This window comes from Elaeis guineensis, chromosome 8 (assembly GCF_000442705.2).
Source record: "Elaeis guineensis isolate ETL-2024a chromosome 8, EG11, whole genome shotgun sequence".
Taxonomy (NCBI): Eukaryota; Viridiplantae; Streptophyta; class Magnoliopsida; order Arecales; family Arecaceae; genus Elaeis; species Elaeis guineensis.
Genome location: NC_026000.2, coordinates 115,852,399 through 115,872,722, shown reverse-complemented (window position 1 = coordinate 115,872,722; position 20,324 = coordinate 115,852,399). Strand labels below are relative to the sequence as shown.

General features: G+C 39.5%; 1 protein-coding gene and 1 pseudogene across 1 annotated transcript; both read right to left on the bottom strand.

Annotated features, from left to right (window-relative positions):
- Nucleotides 1-9,745: 9,745 nt before the first annotated feature.
- Nucleotides 9,746-11,542, bottom strand: LOC105034619 (chalcone synthase 3-like; annotated as a pseudogene).
- A 5,221-nt stretch (nt 11,543-16,763) lies between these two features.
- On the bottom strand, nt 16,764-18,902 carry LOC105034617 (chalcone synthase 3). The gene is made up of 2 exons (XM_010909832.4): nt 18,646-18,902; nt 16,764-17,977 (listed from the first exon to the last, which is right to left on the bottom strand). The coding sequence occupies exons 1-2, from the start codon at nt 18,824-18,826 to the stop codon at nt 16,977-16,979; spliced, it is 1,182 nt and encodes a 393-aa protein (XP_010908134.1). The 5' UTR covers nt 18,827-18,902; the 3' UTR covers nt 16,764-16,976.
- Nucleotides 18,903-20,324: the final 1,422 nt, after the last annotated feature.

Sequence of the window (20,324 nt, the reverse complement as noted above, 5' to 3'; positions counted from 1 at the left end):
ACTTCGTCCGGACTCCTACGGGAGCCGGACTTCACCCACAACTCCAATTGCAGGTAGACTCTGCCCGGACTCTTACGGGAGCGAACCTCATCCCTGACTCCGGCTGCAGGCAGACTTCGTCCGGACTCCTACGGGAGCCGGACTTCGCCCACAACTCCAATTGCAGGTAGACTCTGCCCGGACTCCTACGGGAGCCGGACTTCGTCCTGACTCCGGCTGTAGGCATACTTCGTCCGGACTCCTACGGGAGCCGGACTTCGCCCACAACTCCAATTGCAGGTAGACTCTGCCCGACTCCTACGGGAGCCGGACCTCATCCCTGACTCCGGCTGCAGGCGGACTTCGTCCGGACTTTACGGGAGTCGGACTTCGCCCACAACTCCAATTGCAGGAAGACTCTGCCCGGACTCCTACGGGAGCCGGACCTCGTCCCCAACTCCGGTTGCAGGTAGACTTCGTCCGACTCCTACGGGAGCCGGACTTCGCCCCCAACTTTAATTGCAGACAGACTTCGCCCGGACTCCTACGGGAGCCAGATCTCGTCTCCGACTCCAGCTGCAGGAAGACTCTGTCCGGACTCCTACGAGAGCCGGACCTCATCCCCAACTCCGCTGCAGGTAGACTTCGTCCGGACTCCTACGGGAGCCGACTTCGCCCATAACTCCAATTGCAGGTAGACTCTGCCCGAATCCTACGGGAGCCAGACCTCGTCCCTGACTCCGGCTGCAGGCGGACTTCGTCCGGACTCCACGGGAGCCAGACTTCGCCCATAACTCCAATTGCAGGAAGACTCTGCCCAGACTCCTACGGGAGCCGGACCTCGTCCCCAATCTGCTGCAGGTAGACTTCACCGACTCCTACGGGAGCCGGACTTCGCCCCCAACTTTAATTGCAGACAGACTTCGCCCGGACTCTTACGGAGCCAGATCTTGTCTCTGACTCCAGCTGCGGGAAGACTCCGTCCGGACTCCCACGGAGCCGGACCTCATCCCGACTTCGACTGAAGGAAGACTCCATCTGGACTCCTACGAGAGCCGGACTCCGAGCTCCTCTCAGACGGGTAACTGGCCACCTCTCTTCGCCAGACCTCCAGTCGAACTTCGGTCGACAGCCTGGACCCTCTAGCAGGCCACAGCAACGACCATGACTCTGCTCCACTTCCTCCGATGGATTCCGTGCGGCTCTATCACTCCCTGGCGGGCCGCAGTAATGCCACGACTCTGCTCCACTTTCTGCGATGGATTTTGCATGGCTCCATCACTCCCTGGCAGGCCACAATAATGGCCACGATCCTGCTCTACTTCCTGCGACGGATACTGCGCGATTCCTCCATCCTCTGGCAAGTCACGACAACGGACGCCGCTCCACTCCCCACGACAGACTCCACGTGGCACATCCCTGTGATAGCCACGATTCCACTCCACTACTCTTCGCAACAAACTCTTCCTAACCATGGGCAGCCCACTGCCAGACGGTTACAAACATCGCTATCAGTATGTTGCTCCCTCCGCCTATAAAAGGGAGACCCCAGATACGTTATTCTCTAAGCTCTATTTTCTATCCCAAAACTCTGCTAAAATTTCTGTTCGAGCACTCTATTCTTGTTGAGGCAGAGAACTGACTTGAGCGTCGGAGGTCTTGCCGGAGCAACCCCACCTCCGTTTAGACTTCTTTTGCAGGTCCCGGCGACGACCGCAACTCCCTCGACTCCAGCTTCTCCAACGCAGCAGATTTTTGCACCAACAGAGTATGACTAACACGAGAAGTCATATGGATATCTACTCACTTGTTGTGACTTTCTCGATGCTGTAATAGTATGATTGATCCTTTGACCTACAATGCTACAGTTACTTGCAGTGTGACTACTGGAGTTTGACTACACATAAACATTGACTCAATGAGTTCTTATAGTAGATGTTGGTGACAGTTGGTCCACTATAGTAGGATGAGCACCTAGATGAAATCTATCGATCCTAGTAGAAAAAAGTAGTCCTATGAGATTTAAGAAGCTGAGTCCTTAAGTCTATGGCTATAACAGTGTGATTAATGAAAAGAGTTTCCATGAGAATCATACATGGACTCGAGCTAATTGAATCTTTATATGATCGATGATGAGGTTTGACGATTCATCCATGATCTGCCATTTGGTCGGAACTCATTATAGAGGGACTGTATCATATGTTAACTATACCTAGAGGTTCATCATCTTTTATTCTACTGAGTTGCCACTACATACTGCTTGGTATCACTGGTGGATTGTGAGATCCATGAGTATCATCTCGATGATGATCGATGATCCTTGATAGGTAGAGTTGGAATAGTTCTAATTCATTGAAAAGAGTTTTGATGATATTATGATAGGGATCACAATATATCTCACTACCAGACAGAATAGAATCTATGAGGTCACACACAAAGAGATTTTTTCTGATCAAATGATTAATTACGATTATGAATCATGATAGGATTTAATTATCAATTTGATTGATGATTAATCTAATGCAAAAGTTGCAATTAAGTAACTTGCTAAAGAGTTAATGAGTTATAAGAGATTAATTAGCAATTGGATTGCTAATTGGCTCAATTTGATTGAGCTATGGATTTGCATCATGTCTAATTAAATTAGATTTAATTTGACTTGACATGGATTTGATTTGATCGAGCCTAATTGGTTTATGAGATAACCAAATCGCATGGGAGAATAATTCTTTGTTTAATTAAGATTTGAGTTTGACTTAATTTTTAATTAGATTAGAATTTAACTAAGAGTATTTGAGTTTCTATTTGGACTAAAAATTCTTCTCTTCATGGGTATACTAAATCTAATTGGATTAAGATTAAATTGAGTTTGACTCAAGCACCAAGAGAGAGTCCAAAAAAATTAGGACTATTTCTCTAATTATGTGACATCTAATCTAAATAATTTAAGCTCCTAATCAGATTGAGATTTCAATCTATTTGGGTCTAATCAATTTTTAATATGATTAGAATTGGTTAGAATTTAAATTGGTTTAAATCAGCTATCTAAAGAAGAGTCCTAAGTTGATTAAACTCTCTCTCCATGCATCATAAAATAAACTCCACATCAATTAGAATTTGGATGCCTATTTCTCCCCTTTTTAGCTTGTAAAAAGGATTCTTAAAATCTTTCTTTCCGTGAGATATGATGGGTGCAAAAGCTAAAGGGTGGGCGGCATAAAATTGCTAGAGTCCTTAAAGGTTTGGACTCTTATCCTCTAACCTAAACCTTATCCTCTCTTCTCCTATTTAAACATGGGGTCCTAAGGGACAGGCACAAGGCTGATATGATTAGTTCTAACACCCACAAGAGAGGGTTTTGTGTGTGCAAAAATTATAAGGAGAGAGGTGCGACGTAAAGATGCATGGCATGAGGTAAGTTAGATATTATCCCTTCTTTCTTACCAACAACCAAAGGTTGGTTGTTGGGACAATCTCTCATCCATCTTTTGTCCTAGTTTGGACATGGATTTTTTCTTTTCTCTTTATTCAAGAGTTGGACAAAAATTTTTATATCTCTAGCATAGAGATTTGGTGCATGAATTTTAGGAAGAAAAGAGAAGAAAGGGTTCTTCTTATGATCTCTAGTGTAAAGATCATCATCCTCCTATTTTTTTCTTCTTCTTTAAGATTGTCTTGAGAGAAAAAAAAATTTTCAACCATCAAGATGCGATCTCTGCAAGGAGTTAGTATCCCAATGAGATCAAGAAGCTTTTGATCAGATCGAAGCCTCGTGTGGATACCTGTAGAGGTCGGACGTTTGTGCAGCTTCAAGAAACTTTTAGAAGATATCCATGATCATCAGTTCGTGGTGAAGATCGACTCGTGTCAAGGTATGAAGTTTATTTATTTTTTTCTATTTGATTTCTGTATCTAAATCCTATATCACATATGTTGATCCTGTTTATGATTTTAAGATTTGATCTTACGCATGTTTAGATTAAATTAGATTTAATCTGAATTTTTAAATTTTCACCGCGTACTTATTTTGAAATATTTTTGCATGAATGAAATCATGAAATTCTAACATCATGAGGTCCCGATAGCCCTCAAGATGGACCAATAGATCCGAGGATCTATTAAAAGGTTCCACCGACGGCATCTTGAACCGAGATGGAATCGATTCCTCCAATATTCTTTAAAAGAAAGATGCGTGCATGTTGAAGCTAAGGGGGTCATTGTACTTCCAATCTCCTTCTTGGTACAACTCGAGCCTCAACATGATCTCTTGAACCTTCTGCTCAAGATCATCCTCATGGTGACATCTCCTTGGGCATTGAGAATACTTGAAATTGTGTCTCCTCCCAAAGATTTAGAGGTTCGACACTATCGATCCACTCTCTCTGAGCTTCATCGAGGTGAGAGAGATTGATGGATGGTGAAGTTCGAATGATGAGAGTGCTATAGGGTCCTCTCCAAACTCTTGGGTTGGGGTCGGTGGCTGCATTACGATGGAGCAGCCGGATCTTGCTGGTTTTGCCTTTCTGCAGTTTGCTGGAGTTGTTGGATAGTGATGTTAAGTGTCTGGACCTGCTGGATCAGGACATTAAACTATTGCGGGTCTGCTGTCATGGTAGGTGGAGTTGGATCCACCACTAGTGGTTTGGAGTTCCATTGGCTCCATCAAGACGACTAGTGATAGGAGGCAGTAGAAGTGTCCTGCATCCAAGTTCTCATTATCTTCTTCCTTCTTTCAAAAAGTGGGAGACAAGGGCCCTTCCTTTTGCATCAGTCTGCTACTGCATGTCTCTGGACCAACATCGGTCACCCACTGATGTGAAGCTTGGATCAGGTTGATGAGGCGCTTCCTCTTAGGAAAACCTGCAATGGAAGTTCATACGTACTAGAGGTACTATGCTGGAGGATCCTCCGATACTTAATTTAGCTGGAGCTTAAGAACAAGGAACAAAGAAGGGAATAGATGAGAGTGCAAAAGTATGTGGGTATTGTTCTCTGTGGGTATGCTGCTTGCTTACCTGAGGGTCCTCTAATTACCTCTTTGTTATATAAAGATGAAGCTGTAGATTATTATGTCTAAATCAATAGGCCAATAGATCCTAATATTATAGGTTGATAGACCTTAATTGGATAAACCATTATGATAGAAAATCTACACATTAACCTATAAATCATGGTTGTTAGTTTGGGTACCAGTTATCCACATTCCGAAAACTATTGGGAGATTCGAATGACTTAACCCCATTATTGAGATGGCTGGTCGCTTGAAGTTAGCATAGCACCTAGGTGCGGCCTTAGTTTAAATTCAAGGCCAGTTGAATGCATAAAAGGTCACAATCCTTGAGGCAGCATTATCCAATATCCGGTCAATCTCCAATGAGCTGGAGTCAGTATCTACTAGATCGGCATTCAATTGGTAATAGGGTTGGCTATCACTTGAGGTCGTTGGCTTGTATTATCTCCCTCTAAGCTGAACTTATGATGTGGTTTAGGTCACCTCGGTCTTAAGCCAAAGTGTCCCAATTAGCAAAAAGTGGCTTCCTCCAATGACCCATATCTCAATATATGCCTATAACAATTTAATAACTTTTTTCTGAATAGTTATACTTAGTACAAGTACGTTTGGCAAGATAACTGTTTCTTAATTATGCTTACCTTTCAAAAGTTTTTTAGCTAACATAAGGCATACTCAATGTGAAATTTCCAAACCAAAACATTGTTATGATGAAATACAGTGCCCAATCCTCTTCTAATTAGTTAATTTTCCGGTGTTGTTGGCTCCTTGTCAATCTCAAAATGCATACAAAATTTTAGGTGATTTAATTATTCAACTCACCCAAGATTATTAGGATACTCCTATGATTTTTTTTTTTTTTGTTAAAAATGTACAAATTTAGTTTATTGAATTTTACGAAGGTCAAATATTTTCATTAGATGCTCAAAGTTCATTTCAGATCCAAGGATTCACATTTGCATTGGATGACTACATAGCTTGATGAGTCCGAGATCGAACCAGATTCCCCTAGCTTGTACAACTTGTCAAGCATAGACATATCAAAATAAAAAACTATATCATGCAGTGCATGCACCAATGTAGCTATGCATGCCACTAAACATCAAGATGCATTCCTGTGGGTTCCATTATCATGCTCTTATCTTAATGATTGGTCTATAGAAATGCACCTTGGTGATTGGTGGTGTGTATGACCATGCTGGTCCATGTAGTGCAAAATATAATTTTCCATCAAAACATAGAAATATGTTGATGCACACACCGGAACATAGAATTTTCCAAGATCAGAAGTTGATCAAACCTACCATTATTCTAGTAGGGGTTGGCACGCCCTTTGATTTGCTTTCACTATCACGTGAGACGTCTTGGCCGCGAATTGGTTGGTGAGAGCCTACTGGGACGTGGCCTCCGAAGGTCAAAATAGAACAACATAGGTGGGTCATAAGACGCTTCCACTTATGTTCAAAGTACCATGCACCCATTTGTGGCTTAACGAACTCCTTGTCTTTGAACACGTCAAGGGGTTGGTGCTCCGAAGCTCAGGTAGCTAAAATTCTAGCATGGCCATACCTTACCAATCTGGCCAGCATAGAAAGGCTGGTCATTCATCACATGGTTTATTCGTTGATGCGATTCCAAATTCGACAAAGTTTTAACAACCCAGAAATGAGAAAATTGACTGCTTCACCATCTCTCTGGTACAAGGTTTCTTGTATTGCTTTGCCGTCAGCTATGTGGAATTGACCGCAATCACTTGAACACGATGATTAGGACCGAGGGCTGCATAAGTAGGAGAGGTCAGGAAAGTTGGCTCTCAACGTCCACACCATTCAATGCTTCCCAAAATTATAGTTATGATTTATAAAGTAATAGTAAATATAAATTTTGTTATGTACGTTTTATTGACGTTCTAGTTTATACCTGCGACATACATGATATATTTTGTGATCGGAGATAAATGATGTACCACTTTCTGAAGAAACACTTCAAAGAGCGGCCTTTCAATGTTTTAAACAGTTTTTTTGTTTCCTTCTAAATCACAATCATCAAATAATACATAGAGGTCAGAGGAATACATGTACATATACATTGCTAACGAGGTGATAGGCATTCACTACGGTTTGCATGGCTTTCCATACAATGCATATGCATTTGATGTTTCTCTATTCACAACCCAATAATCATGCAGCTGCATCTATTCTTAGGATGCATTCTAGCTAGTGTAGAGCTGATCATGGTATAGGCTTCAAGCTTATAAACTATACTAATTTTTTGTTCAATTTTTGTAATAACATATATAAAATATATAATTAGGGAAAAGTCATTTCTTTTCTCACAGGTTGGTATGAAATTCTATCAGGGACTGATTGGTTAATTAGGATACTCTTCAAGCTAAAGTTCAAAAGCAATGATGACTTTGTGATCATGAAAATTTCTTAGTAGCTTATGTAACAATTGGATGGCATGTGATTATGTAAATTGTTGGTAGTATGAAAATTCAAAATTCAAAATTTCTCAAATTATGGATCCTTGATATTGGGCGAAGATGCTGCCAACATAAATTTTTAGGCAGCTTAAATAATCAAAACCTCGATTCTGTTCAAGTTTTTAGCAGGTTGAAAAGAAAAAGAAAGTGCTTTGTTGTCGATGGCCAGATGTTTTTGCTTTCGAATTCGGCGTATAGTGAATGGTCATCTTCTTGGTTCCGTATTCATCGAGTTGTTCAGGGAATAGTGAATTTACCACAAGATGGATAAGCATCAGTCTTAATGTGGCCGGTGTATTAACTCAATTGTTTGAGCTTCTTTTAACTAGCTGAGGAAGAATTTACAAATTGATAAAACCGAGTAGGCAAATTTTCCATCTCCAAAATTTATAAGCAATACTTTCATCTAATATATGTCTTTTGCATTCAACTTTCTTACGATATATTTTATATGCCTTTGGTGAAACCTCAAACTAGCGTTGTATTATTGTATGCTAACCTTAAAATAACATTTGAAACTTTTGAGCTACATAGTTTATTAAAAATAAAAAAATTAATCTTACCTTTCTTCTAAGATTTCAACTTGCAAAATGCCATTCTCAAATTCCATATTGATGTAGATGTGGGAAGAGGAATTAAGAATGAGAAACATTGAAAGGAAATTTGAAATAGGTTCTATTTCTTCTAATTTTTTGTGGTAGCAAGGAGAAATAGGATAATTCTTGAGTGATGACCAGTTTGACACAATGAAATCAAACTTGTGATAAAGGAGAAGAAGATCTATGGTTTTTGCACGAGAAGAGCATGGGAGGTGTAACAATCTAGGGCTCACTTAAAAAGGCTAGCCAAAAGGTACTTAATGAGTTTTTTGGCCTTATATAAGTATCCAAGATCTTCTCATAGAATAATTGATGTAGCATTAAATACATGCCGCATGGGTTTTCACATAATCCTACATTTAAGCTTTGACATCTTTACTAGGCTAAGAATCCAAATCCATGCATCCATTTATAAATACTACGATCGGTTGATGGTCAACTCCAATGAACCCACATACTGTAGTATCTCCTAGTCCACACAAATTATATGTTGGATTGACTTTGATATTATTTATAGCAACTCATAATTTTACTCAAAAAGACTAGGTGGAAAATATTAATTGGATTTTTTGGTCTTATATAAGTACCCAAGATCTTTTCAGCCAATAATCAATATAGGACTAAATACACGCTCGCATGGGTCTTCAAGAGAGGAAACTAGAAAGATTCTAAGGGTTTAGAAGGTATTGTAGGAATTTGAAAATTTTCTATTTATATTTAACCATGATTAGTTTAAGAGAGATGGCAGAAATTCACAATAAGGGTTTATGTGGATGTTCCTTTAAAAATATAATGACCATCATACATACAAAAAGAGGAAAGATAGGGACTAAACTGGAAATTCAAAAACGATGAGGTTGGCCCTGCAAAAAAAACATATATTAAGATGATTCTGTATAAATCCATAAAAATTAGGGAAAAAAAATCTAAAAACTTTGTACGGAAAATATGTTGAAGAATTCTATAGGGCAGATGTGATTGATCCACAAAAGTTAAAGGCAGCGGAACCATGTTTGTTTCAAAGATCCAAAACCTTCTCTTGTTTTTCCACCAAAATTAAAAAGGAAAACATAACCTTCTCTTGTTTTGATCAGTCAAATTAAATAGGATCTGTGGGTTTTCTTGGTCCGTAAAAGTATCTGTTAGTTTGGACACATTTCAAGATTAAACAAATCAGCAGACAAGGCTACTAGCTAGCCTTTATCCAGTAGAATTTTGAGATTGATTTTACGTGTCCTGTCTTGTAAGAATATATTGCAAATTCTACAAGGATATATATAATATATATATATATAAATATATATATATATATATAGCAGGAATGACAAATTTTTATGTTTTTACAAGGTTTGCCAATTTTGTGGATCAATACTCAATTGGAAGTGTAGAAAAGGAAAGCTAAAAAAGCAACCATTACGCATGAGCAAAAACCAGTAAATACAGAGAAAAACATTAGAACAGCAATTGAATACAACTTGGGCTTTAACAAATCTCATAAAATTTCATACTTCTTAAAACAATTAGAGCGTAATACTCTCTTTGTCCCACCAAAAGATAATATTAAAATACCAACTTTAGAATGAAACACAGAAATCATCCATTAGACCATGCAGAAGTGCATAGGGTCATAGTTAGGACCATTTATTGAGTAATAGGTAGAGCTTAGAGTGCTTAGCGGGAAACAATAGGCATGCTATGCAGCACCACAGTCTCAACCGTGAGTCCTGACTGAATCCAAAGAGCACTCCCCACTGCAGCCCCTCGTCGGTCATCGCCAACCCTTCCTTCGCCGACCTCCTCCTCATCTCGCCGAGTATAAACAACACACAAGCACTCGACATGTTCCCATATTCCTTCAGCACCTCCCTTGTTGCCCTCATCTTCTCTTTCTTGAGCCCCACCTTCTCCTCTACCTAGTCTAGTATTGCCGGTCCTCCTGGGTGTGCCACCCAGAAAATAGAGTTCCAATCATCAATCCCAATTGGTCCCAAAGCTTGAACCAAACTCTTCTCGATGTTCTTCGATATTAGCCCGGGCACATCCTTCAATAGTGGAAGGTAAGCCCCACTTCTCTCAAGTGGCCATCGATGGCGCCTTCAGAATCAGGGAGGATGGTCTGGCTAGCTGAGTTGAGTTGAAAGAGCGGTTGTTCGATGGCTAGATCAGGATCGGCGCCGACGATCAGGACCGCAGCACCATCACCAAAGAGCGTCTGACCAACAAGACTATCAAGGTGGGATCGGAAGGGCCTCGGAAGGTGACAGCAGTGATCTTGGAGCAGACAACAAGAACACGAGTGCCGCGGTTGTTCTCGGCAAAGTCCTTTGCAAGGCGAAGCATGGTGCCACCGGTAAAGCATCCCTGTTGATACATCATGAAGCAGTTGACGGAGGGGCGGAGACCAAGCAGCGTGGTGAGCTGGTAGTCGGCCCCGGGCATGTCGATGCCGCTGGTGGTGCAGAAGATGAGGTGGGTGATCCGAGACTTGGACTGGCCCCACTCCTTGATAGCCTTAGCGGCTGCTTCCTTGCCGAGCTTTGAGACCTCGACGACCACCAAGTCCTGTCGGGCATCCAGTGATGGAGCCATATATGTATACATGTTGGGATTCTCCTTCAGAATCTCCTCGATAAGGTGCATGCAGCGCTAGCGGATCATTGATTGTCACCTACCATAGATCAATTGTTGCGGTTTCAATAATATTTATTTTTTTTAAATTCTGTTACAAGGAAGAACATTGAAGAGCATGGACTACTTTGCGAGTATGGCTGCAGTTATGATAACAATTATATGCATGTTCTGATTTTCAAGCCTATTATAATATGGTAAGTCAGAAAAAGTTGACATTTTCTCCCTTGTCTTTTAGCATTACACATTATGACTGGCAAAGCAATCCTTTGTCCATTTATTAGCGAGCCAGTAAAATTACCTATCATGACTACAAATTCCAATTATCTGACGTGTAAATTTTTCAGAAGCTAATAAAGCTAATAGCCCAAGGTCATTCGCGCTGTGGAGCAGCTCAGCTCTTTGCTTATCCAGTTTGGCATTACATTCTGTTTCTTAGCTTAATCTTTATTTATATCACCAAAAACGCACTTCTTGAAAGGATGGACTCCCACTCAATGTACACTCAAATCGAACTTAATGTGCACTCCCTTTATCACTTTTCCTCCACCCATGCAAGCTTATTGAACATAAATAGGCATGCATATAGCCATAGACCTACACATTCTCTTAAATTTCTCCTAGAGGTCAGCGAGATGCTCGCTATTGGTGATTCGAAAATAGTAGTCGGGGTAGTCGGCCTGGTACACGACATTAGCAGGGGTCGCGGTGCCGATGGCGAGCACCGTTGCCGGTCCCTCGGCCCTCTGAGCCTTACGGATCTCCTCCACGGTCATCGACATGGCTTCTTCAACGAAAATTTAGCTCAAAGAGGAGAGAAATGATATAAGAAGAACTTGGAATGGTGGGAGAGGAGAGAAGCGGGTGAAAGTACGGGGTGAGATGGTGAGGCCTTATAGGAGCGGGTAGGCTGGGACTCAGGAGAGAAGGGTAGATGGTCAACACGTGGTGCTCGGTGGATGGCCAGCCCCACGTGGTTTTACACGTAAAAAAATGAGCTGAAGTGTTAATATTTGATGTGAGAGATCCCATCCCATCATTGCCGGGGACGTATGACGTTGCAAGCACCGAGCGGACCGGAACCGATTCCAAAATAAATTTGACTGTTGACTTTGGAGGGATCGTAGTGTTAATGTGGCATGAATGACTTGATGTGCTGGAGTGAAATTTCAAAGATCAAGATACTTTGCCAGCAGAATGGTGCATAGAAGATTTTTTTTTTTCATATTTAATGGTATAAATTATTTAAAATATTTATTTATAATTTTATAAAAATATTCAAAATAAATAGAAAATATTAATGAAATAAATAATTGATTATCAAATAGCAATTTGTAGGTTTTAAAGTAGATAATTGTTGGTATTTGGCCATTAAAAATTAAATGTCGGTGAGTAATTATTCAAAAAGGATAAGGATAATACTTAGCGCTTAGAAACCAAAACCTACCCAACTAGCTATTAATTAAGAAAATAAAAAAAAAACTTATTGCTAAGGTCAAAAATTTCTCTAATGCTTACGAAGTTGGATTTTCTATGCCAAAATTATAGTCATGCGTCTCTAAATTTTTACTTTATCACCCCTTAACCACTCAAGCTAGTTATGTACCCTTAATTTTCTTTCGCTCTCCCATGCTTTTGCCAATTGAAGCTACACATCCTTCACAAATTATTCACTCCGTTGATCATTTTCTTTTACTTTATGCTCTTTGCTTTTCCTCACCGGGTCTATTATCTTCTTCACCCTTCACCTCTTCCACTTATCATTACTGTGCATCCTTCACTCTCCCAAAGAACTCTCCTCTCCTTTAATGCCCTTTGCCTCCCTCACTTCATTCACCATGCACTCTTCTCTCTTTCCTACGGAGCCCTCCTCTCCTTCAATACTCTTTGTATCCCCTACTCCTCTTTGTCAATCTTTATGGATCCTACTTTTCTCCACTACCATAACCCTATGTGAGGACCTCCACAGGCTCCACCTCACTAAACACTATATGGTGACTCTTTCTCTACTGCTGGCTTTATGTTATTCTTTTACCATCAATATCTCCTCTCTTTCTCAACTTCTCTTGAACCATCTCCACCACCTCCACTGCCTCTCAGCTCCACGATCCACTCTGCCTCATAGAATTTTAGGTACATAATCCAACACTAGCTTTCCTACCCCCACTCTCCTTCATCTAAACCATCTCCACCACCAAAACCCTAGGTTTGAGGGCTTCTCCTTGTCCACCACTAGCTTTATCTCCCCAATCTCCTTTTTCATTCGGACCGTTGTTATCTTTGTTGGCCTCCTTCTCCTTGTCCATCTTCACGACCGTTGTTATCTTTTTTGGCCTCCTTCTCCTTCTCCACCATTGGCTTCACAACCTTAATTAGTGGCCCCTTGCTCTGCTACTAGCTCCACTACCTAGATGATAATTCTTCTATTTTTTTAGTTTTTCTTTTATTTTATTTATTCTTTTCCCCTGATTTTTCAATTTTTAAATATTTTAGAGGTGACGATGATGATGATGATGATGATGCTTATTTCCAACCCTATGCAAAGGTTGTAAGAATGGAGAATCTTATATTCTTCATGGGCAAACTCTAGTCCTTAATACTGAGATTAATATATTTGCAGGATCTTAGGGTTGTACCTAAAATCTAAATCCATAGATTCTTAGGGTTATAGAAACATTAAACCCTCATTCCATCCTAGTTGATGGTGGGGTAGTTTGAATGGCTTCCATGGCAACTACTACAGCCTATTCCTTTAGGCAGAGTTCATAAGAGGGTGGAGGAGAAGAGAAATAAATATTACGGTAGATGAAAGACAAAATGAGCCTCTCTCCTTTTCTTTTCTCAGTTTTATGTGTTTTCCCCTATTTTTCCATTGATATTTTCTATATTTGGAGTTAGGAATATTTAATGTAGTGCAAGGATAATTGTCAATTGAGTTGAGTATAGCTTAAGAAAAAACATGTCTTTAAATTCTCTTCTTATATTGATGGATTAATGGGATCAAATTATTTCTCATATGTCATGCATGTACTTGGAGGAAACAGTGTACAAAAGAGTAGGGGACAAAAGGAAGTCAAACAATGGAACATTTCACCCTAGTGTAGGATCAATCTATTTCTCATGTTTAACCTCAATAAGAGGTGATTAATGTTCATTTCCAATATAAATATTTACAATAATAATATGGATTTTTTCCCCCATGATCTAAGAGTTAAGACTAATGCTATATGGTATAAAATGCAGCTAGTTACGATTTTCTTACAGGATCCAGTCTTATTAGAGGGGAATAGCACATACTAGCTAGTTTTGTTTCTTAATCAATGTAACTATGTAAGTATTCTATCTTCTTTAGTTTATTTTTTCCTTATCTATTTTCTTAGATGACTGATTTATATTAGTCTTTTATTTAAGTGTTGTAATTAATTGGAGATATTCAAAAAATAATTCCATGGAAGCTTCACATGATTTCCTTCATCAATATAAGAGACCAAAAAGGCTCAAAAAATCAAAATGGTCAAATTCTGACAATAACAAGAAGCCAGACATCAAGATGTTTAAATCTCATTTTGGCTTACTTTTAAGTTAATAAAGATAAAAAGTAGACTATGTTTGAAAGCCGCCTTTCTAAAAGAATGTGATCTTTTTAGGCAGCTATGGAGGAGGATACCCGAAGAAAAGAGGAGTTTATGTGCATATGATTGTTTGTGATTTCCTTTATACATGGATGAAAACAGGAATTTCCAAACAAAGGGTGCTTATGTGGATTAAGGAGAAATATATTTTCTAAAGAAAGTATGTTTTTGTTCCACTTCTTTGTTGGTGTACTTTACTTTCATATAATTGTTAGTCTATTTTTGAGAAAATATTATGTAAACTAAAAAAACTACAGCAATCCTTCATGAAGTTAAATTCCATATCATGATTATTGCTTAAAGATTTTCTTGATTCCTCGAGATCATAACCCATCCTTTTTGAATTCTAAAAAATAGAGCATATTTAATAGAGGTTTTGGAAAGGTCTACTCAACCTGGGGCCAAAATAGATGAGATATGGATCAGATATCAAGTTATCCATATCCATATCTCTCTTTATTTGACAAATATAGGTATGGATACATATATCAATTTGATATTAAAATTCATATCCATGTACATCTTATATAGATATCAATGCAAATTGTTTTAAACAGATATATAGTCAGTGTTGGGTCAGTTTGATGTAGGCTGAAGTATCTGGTTCAGATTTATTTAGTAATAATTGCTCATAAGAGTTGTGTAGGGCTAAATGTAATTACAAATAGAATATGATATTTAGATATGAAATGGATAATTTTCTAACCATATCCCTTAAACAAAAGTCTATAGAGATATGGATATATAGTAATTAGTTTGATACTGAAATTTATATCTACACTTGGGTAGATTTGAATATAGATTGGATAGATATTTTCTATCAAACTTCACATCTAGTTTACTCTCTCTCTATCAAACAATACTAACACCAATGATACTAATAATAATAATAATATCAAAAAATGTAAAGGAAGGTCCAAGGTTCGAATCTTGGGTGTATTACTAAGTATCAGGATCTAGATAATTACAATGTAGATCGATCTCTCTTTCTCTGAAAGATATGATAATAATATTAAATAATATTATTAATAATAGTAATAATACACCATTAACCATAACTGCTATTGCTCATAATAGTAGTAGCACCGTTAGTAGCAATAACAATGACAACAATAATAATAAATATCAAATAATATTTTACTTTAGACAAGACAAATGAAGTTTTTTATTCTTTTTTTAATTTTGGTGAGGAAAAGAAGTGTGTTCTAGGAAGTTAGTCAAGCAAGAGAAAATGATTGATTTGTTAAACTATCTCCCCTACAACAAATAATGACCAATGCTACAGTGAACCAACATTATTATGTGGTCCATTATTTTGTCATCCTCTTATTTATGATTAGTCTCAAAATTTTGCTAGAGATGGAAGGTATGCTTGACTAAATCTAGACTTGTTCATAGCCCAAGGCTTTTTGACTACCTTGGGATGGATGTGCCAGAAAGTTTTTTTGATAAGTCCAACAATAAGGGATAGATGTATGGACATGCCATCAGTGTTGGAATGGTCGGAATGAGGATGATTGAAAGAAGATGATTCAAATAGTATGGGTTTAGGTGCTTTGAACTTTAAGAATTTTCGCTACCATTACATCACTATTTGAAAAATGATGGGTAGGCAGTGAAAGCAACAATTGAAAAAATCTATAATTAAGGATAAATTTGATTCATTGATATGGAAAATGATCATTTTTTTAGAGTATAATTTACTTATTTATATTAGCAGACAAATAAAATAAAAACTACCCACTCTAATGATGGTGCCCTTTGTACTCTACTTCTGATGGTTTTAGTAATTGATGCCAATTGTCCTCTCACTATCTCTTATTTGTCAGAACAATATAATACTATATCACCTGTCAGACCGATAATCATGCTTAATCAATCATAATCTTGTTGCTGCATCTCAATTTGGTATATCTTATATTAATTTACTCTTATTCATTTCTGTACATTCGGTCTCTAGCATGATACCCTCCGATCGGCCTGATCAGCTTCCATACGGTGCCCATTACTTCGTCCTTAGCTCTTGGAGGATTTTTGCCTAAAATCCTTCTTACACCTGCTATGTTCTTACCCCAACACATGGCTAAATGCACATACATCTCCCATGTGTCATCTTGAGCAAGGATGTAGTATAAATACTAGAAAAAGAAAATTCAATCTGAAGTTGAGCAACATGTCACTAGAATGTAATGCGGCATGATAACTTTGTCTCACTAGCATCATCTTTCTATATCATATGCCATTTGTGTTGATCATTACCCATTTAGAGGTCTAGAAAAGGAAAGCTAAGAAAACCATTACACGAGCAAAAACCATTAAGCTAGTACAATCATCTCAGATACTTTATTCTCCTTGGCTTCACTTGACACTATAGGGAGGGTAAGTCCTTCAAAATAGTATTAATATAGAGAAAAATAGTACACAAGATATAGCAATAGAATACCACTTGTATTTTAACAAATCTCATCAAATTTCATACTTCTTAAAACAATTAGAGCTTAACACTCTTTTTGTCCCACCAAAACATAATATTAAAATATCAATTGTAAAATGAAACATAGAAATCATCCACTAGACCATGCAGAAGTGCAGAGGGTCACAGTTAGAACCATTCATTAAGGCACAGGTAGAGCTTAGAGAGCTCAACGGGAAGCAATGGGCATGCTGTGCAGCACCACAGTCTCGACCGTGAGCCCCGGCCCGAACCCAAAGAGTACTCCCCACTCCAACCCCTCGCCGGTCGTCGCCAACCCTTCCTCCACCGATCTCCTCCTCATCTCATCGAGTATAAATAGCACACAAGCACTCGACATGTTCCCATATTCCTTCAGCACCTCCCTTGTTGCCCTCATCTTCTCTTTCTTGAGCCCCACCTTCTCCTCCACCTGATCTAGTATTGCCGGTCCTCCTGGGTGCGCCACCCAGAAAATAGAGTTCCAGTCATCGATCCCAATTGGCCGTAGAGCCTGAACCAAACTCTTCTCGATGTTCTTCGATATCAGCCCAGGCACATCCTTCAGTAGGTGGAAGGTAAGCCCCACTTCTCTCAAGTGGCCATCGATGGCTCCTTCAGAGTCAGGGAGGATGGTCTGGCTAGCTGAGATAAGTTGGAAAAGCGGTCGTTCGATGGCTAGATCGGGGTCGGCGCCGACAATCAGGGCTGCAGCACCATCACCGAAGAGCGCCTGACCAACAAGGCTGTCAAGGTGGGACTCGGAAGGGCCTCGGAAGGTGACAGCAGTGATCTCGGAGCAAACAACAAGAACACGAGCACCACGATTGTTCTCAGCAAGATCCTTTGCAAGGCGGAGCACAGTGCCACCGGCAAAGCAACCCTGTTGGTACATCATGAAGCGGTTGATGGAGGGGCGAAGGCCGAGCAGCTTGGTAAGCTGGTAGTCGGCCCCGGGCATGTCAACGCCACTGGTAGTGCAGAAGATGAGGTGGGTGATCCGGGACTTGGGTTGGCCCCACTCCTTGATGGCCTTGGTAGCTGCCTCCTTGCCAAGCTTCGGGACCTCGACGACCACCAGATCCTGTCGGGCATCCAGTGATGGAGCCATGTATGCACACATGTTAGGATTCTCCTTCAGGATCTCCTCTGTAAGGTGCATGTAGCGCTTGTGGATCATTGACTTGTCACCTGCCATAGATCGGTTGTTGCAGTTTCAGTAATTATATATTGCACTAGTTCATGAATTTTAATCTAACTAGTTAAGGGATGCAAAATTTTTCTCTATTTATTTTTTTGGTGATATTCAGTTTTCTCTCATTAAAAAAAAAAAAAAAATCCATTACAATGAAGAGCATTGAAGAGCATGCACTACTAAGAGAGTATTGCTGCAGTTATGATAACAATTATATGAATTAATGTTCTAATTTAGAAGCCTATTATAATAATGTAGGTCAGAAAAAGTTGACATTTTCTTCTTTGCCTGTTTAGCATTACACACGAGGACTCCTGCAAAACAATCCTTTATCCATTTATTAGGGAGCCATTATAAAATTACCTTTCATGACTGCAAATTCCAATTATCTGATGTGTAACTTTTTTCAGAAGCTGGTAAATCTAAAAGCCCAAGGTCATTCTCGCTGTGGAAGAGCTCAGCTCATTTCTTATCCAGTTTGGCACTACGTGCTGCGTCTTAGCTCATTAATCTTTATTAATATCACCAAAAACTCACTTCTTGAATGGATGGACTGTCACTCAATACTCAAATCGAACTTAATGTGAACTCTCTTTATCACTTTTCCTCCACCCCATGCAAGCTTATTGAACATAAATAGACATGCATATAGCTATAGACTTACACATTCTCTTAAATTTCTCCTTGAGGTCGGCGAGATGCTCGCTGTTGGTGATTCGAAAATAGTAATCGGGGTAGTCGGCCTGGTACACGACATTAGCAGGGGTGGCGGTGCCGATGGCGAGAACCGTCGCCGGTCCCTCGGCCCTCTGAGCCTTACGGATCTCTTCCACGGTCATCGACATGGCTTCTTCAACTACAATTTAGCTCAAAGAGGAGAGAAATGATATAAGAAGAAGAACTTGGAATGGTGGCAGAGGAGAGAAGTGGGTGAAAGAAAGGGGTGAGATGGTGAGGCTTTATAGGAGCGGGTAAGTTGGGACTTGGGAGAGAAGGGTAGATGGGTCAACACGTGGTGCTCGGTGGATGGCCAGCCCCACGTGGTTTACACATTAAAAAAAAAAGGTGGCTGGAGGGCGACAGTTCCCATCCCACCGTTGCCGCGGACGTATGGCATTGCAAGCACTGAGCGGATCGGAACCGATACCAAAATAAATTTGACTGTTGACTTTAGAGAAATAGAACTGTTAATGTGTTATAAATGGCTTGATATGCTGGAGTGAAATTTCAAAGATCGAGATACTTTGGCAGCAGAACGAGGCATGGAAGATTTTTTTTCTTATTTAATGACATAAATCATTTAAAATATTTATTTATAATTTTATAAAAATATTCAAAATAAATAGTAAATATTAATAAAATAAATAATTGATTATCAAATAGCAATCGGTAGTTTTTAAAGAAGATAATTGTTGGTATTTAGCTATTCAAAATTAAATGTTTGTGAGTAATTATTCAAAAAGGATAAGGATAATACTAGTATTTGAAAATTAATCATCAAAACCTACCCAACTAGCCATTAATTAAGAAAAAAAAAAGAAAAACTTGTTACTAAAGTAAAAAAAATTTCTTATGCATATGAAGTTGGAGTTTCTATGGGCAAAAATCTATAGTCATGCATCCCTAAATTTTTACTTTATCATCCCTTAACCACTCGAGCTAGCTATGCATCTCTAATTTTCTTTCACTGTCTCATGATTTTGTAGGAGTTGGTGTGGTGCTCCTAAGCCTTGAGAGGCTACAGAAGGAGTCAGGGTATTGGCTCTAAAAGACTAGGACCGGATTTGGGTCCTAGGGCTAGAGCAGGAGTGGTCCTAGGGTGGAGGCGATGCGTAGCTCTTCATGGACTTGAGGTTTAGGTGATGAGAACTTTGAGAAGCTTGGTTGGGGCTCCAAATACCTGAAAATAAAAGATGGAGAAAGAAACTAGAGCTAGGACTGAAGACTGTAGAGAAAAAGCAGAGATTCAAGGCATTAGGTCGACTCAGACTGAGACTGGGTTGATCAAGTCGTAGAGAACAAAAAGTAAGTTCTCAAAAAATCTAGCACGGTATGCAGATGAGTCGACTCAGTCTCAGTCTGAGTTGACTAAGTCCCAGATTAGTCGATTCAATTTGAGACTTGAGTCGGCTTACTTGCACGGGCAGAACTACAAGGGAATTTTGTATGAGTTTTAGATTGAATTTTGATCCTAGGATCTTAAGGCCTAGTTTAATAGGTCTTAAGGGGGCTAACTCAGGATTTAGACTGCAATTAAGTCCAAGAGATAAGAGTATGTGAGACATAGATGTACATAGGCTCAATGAGTACTTTCATGTATTGGGTTCAGTCAGAGAGTTTTTG

Excerpts from the sequence above, each read along its gene's own strand:
- LOC105034617 (XM_010909832.4), bottom strand. The coding sequence starts at position 18,826 with ATGTCGATGACCGTGGAAGAGATCCGTAAGGCTCAGAGGGCCGAGGGA. Across the intron at positions 17,978-18,645 it reads GGAGAAATTTAAGAGAATGT|GTGACAAGTCAATGATCCAC; the intron begins GTAAGTCTATAG and ends GATCTATGGCAG.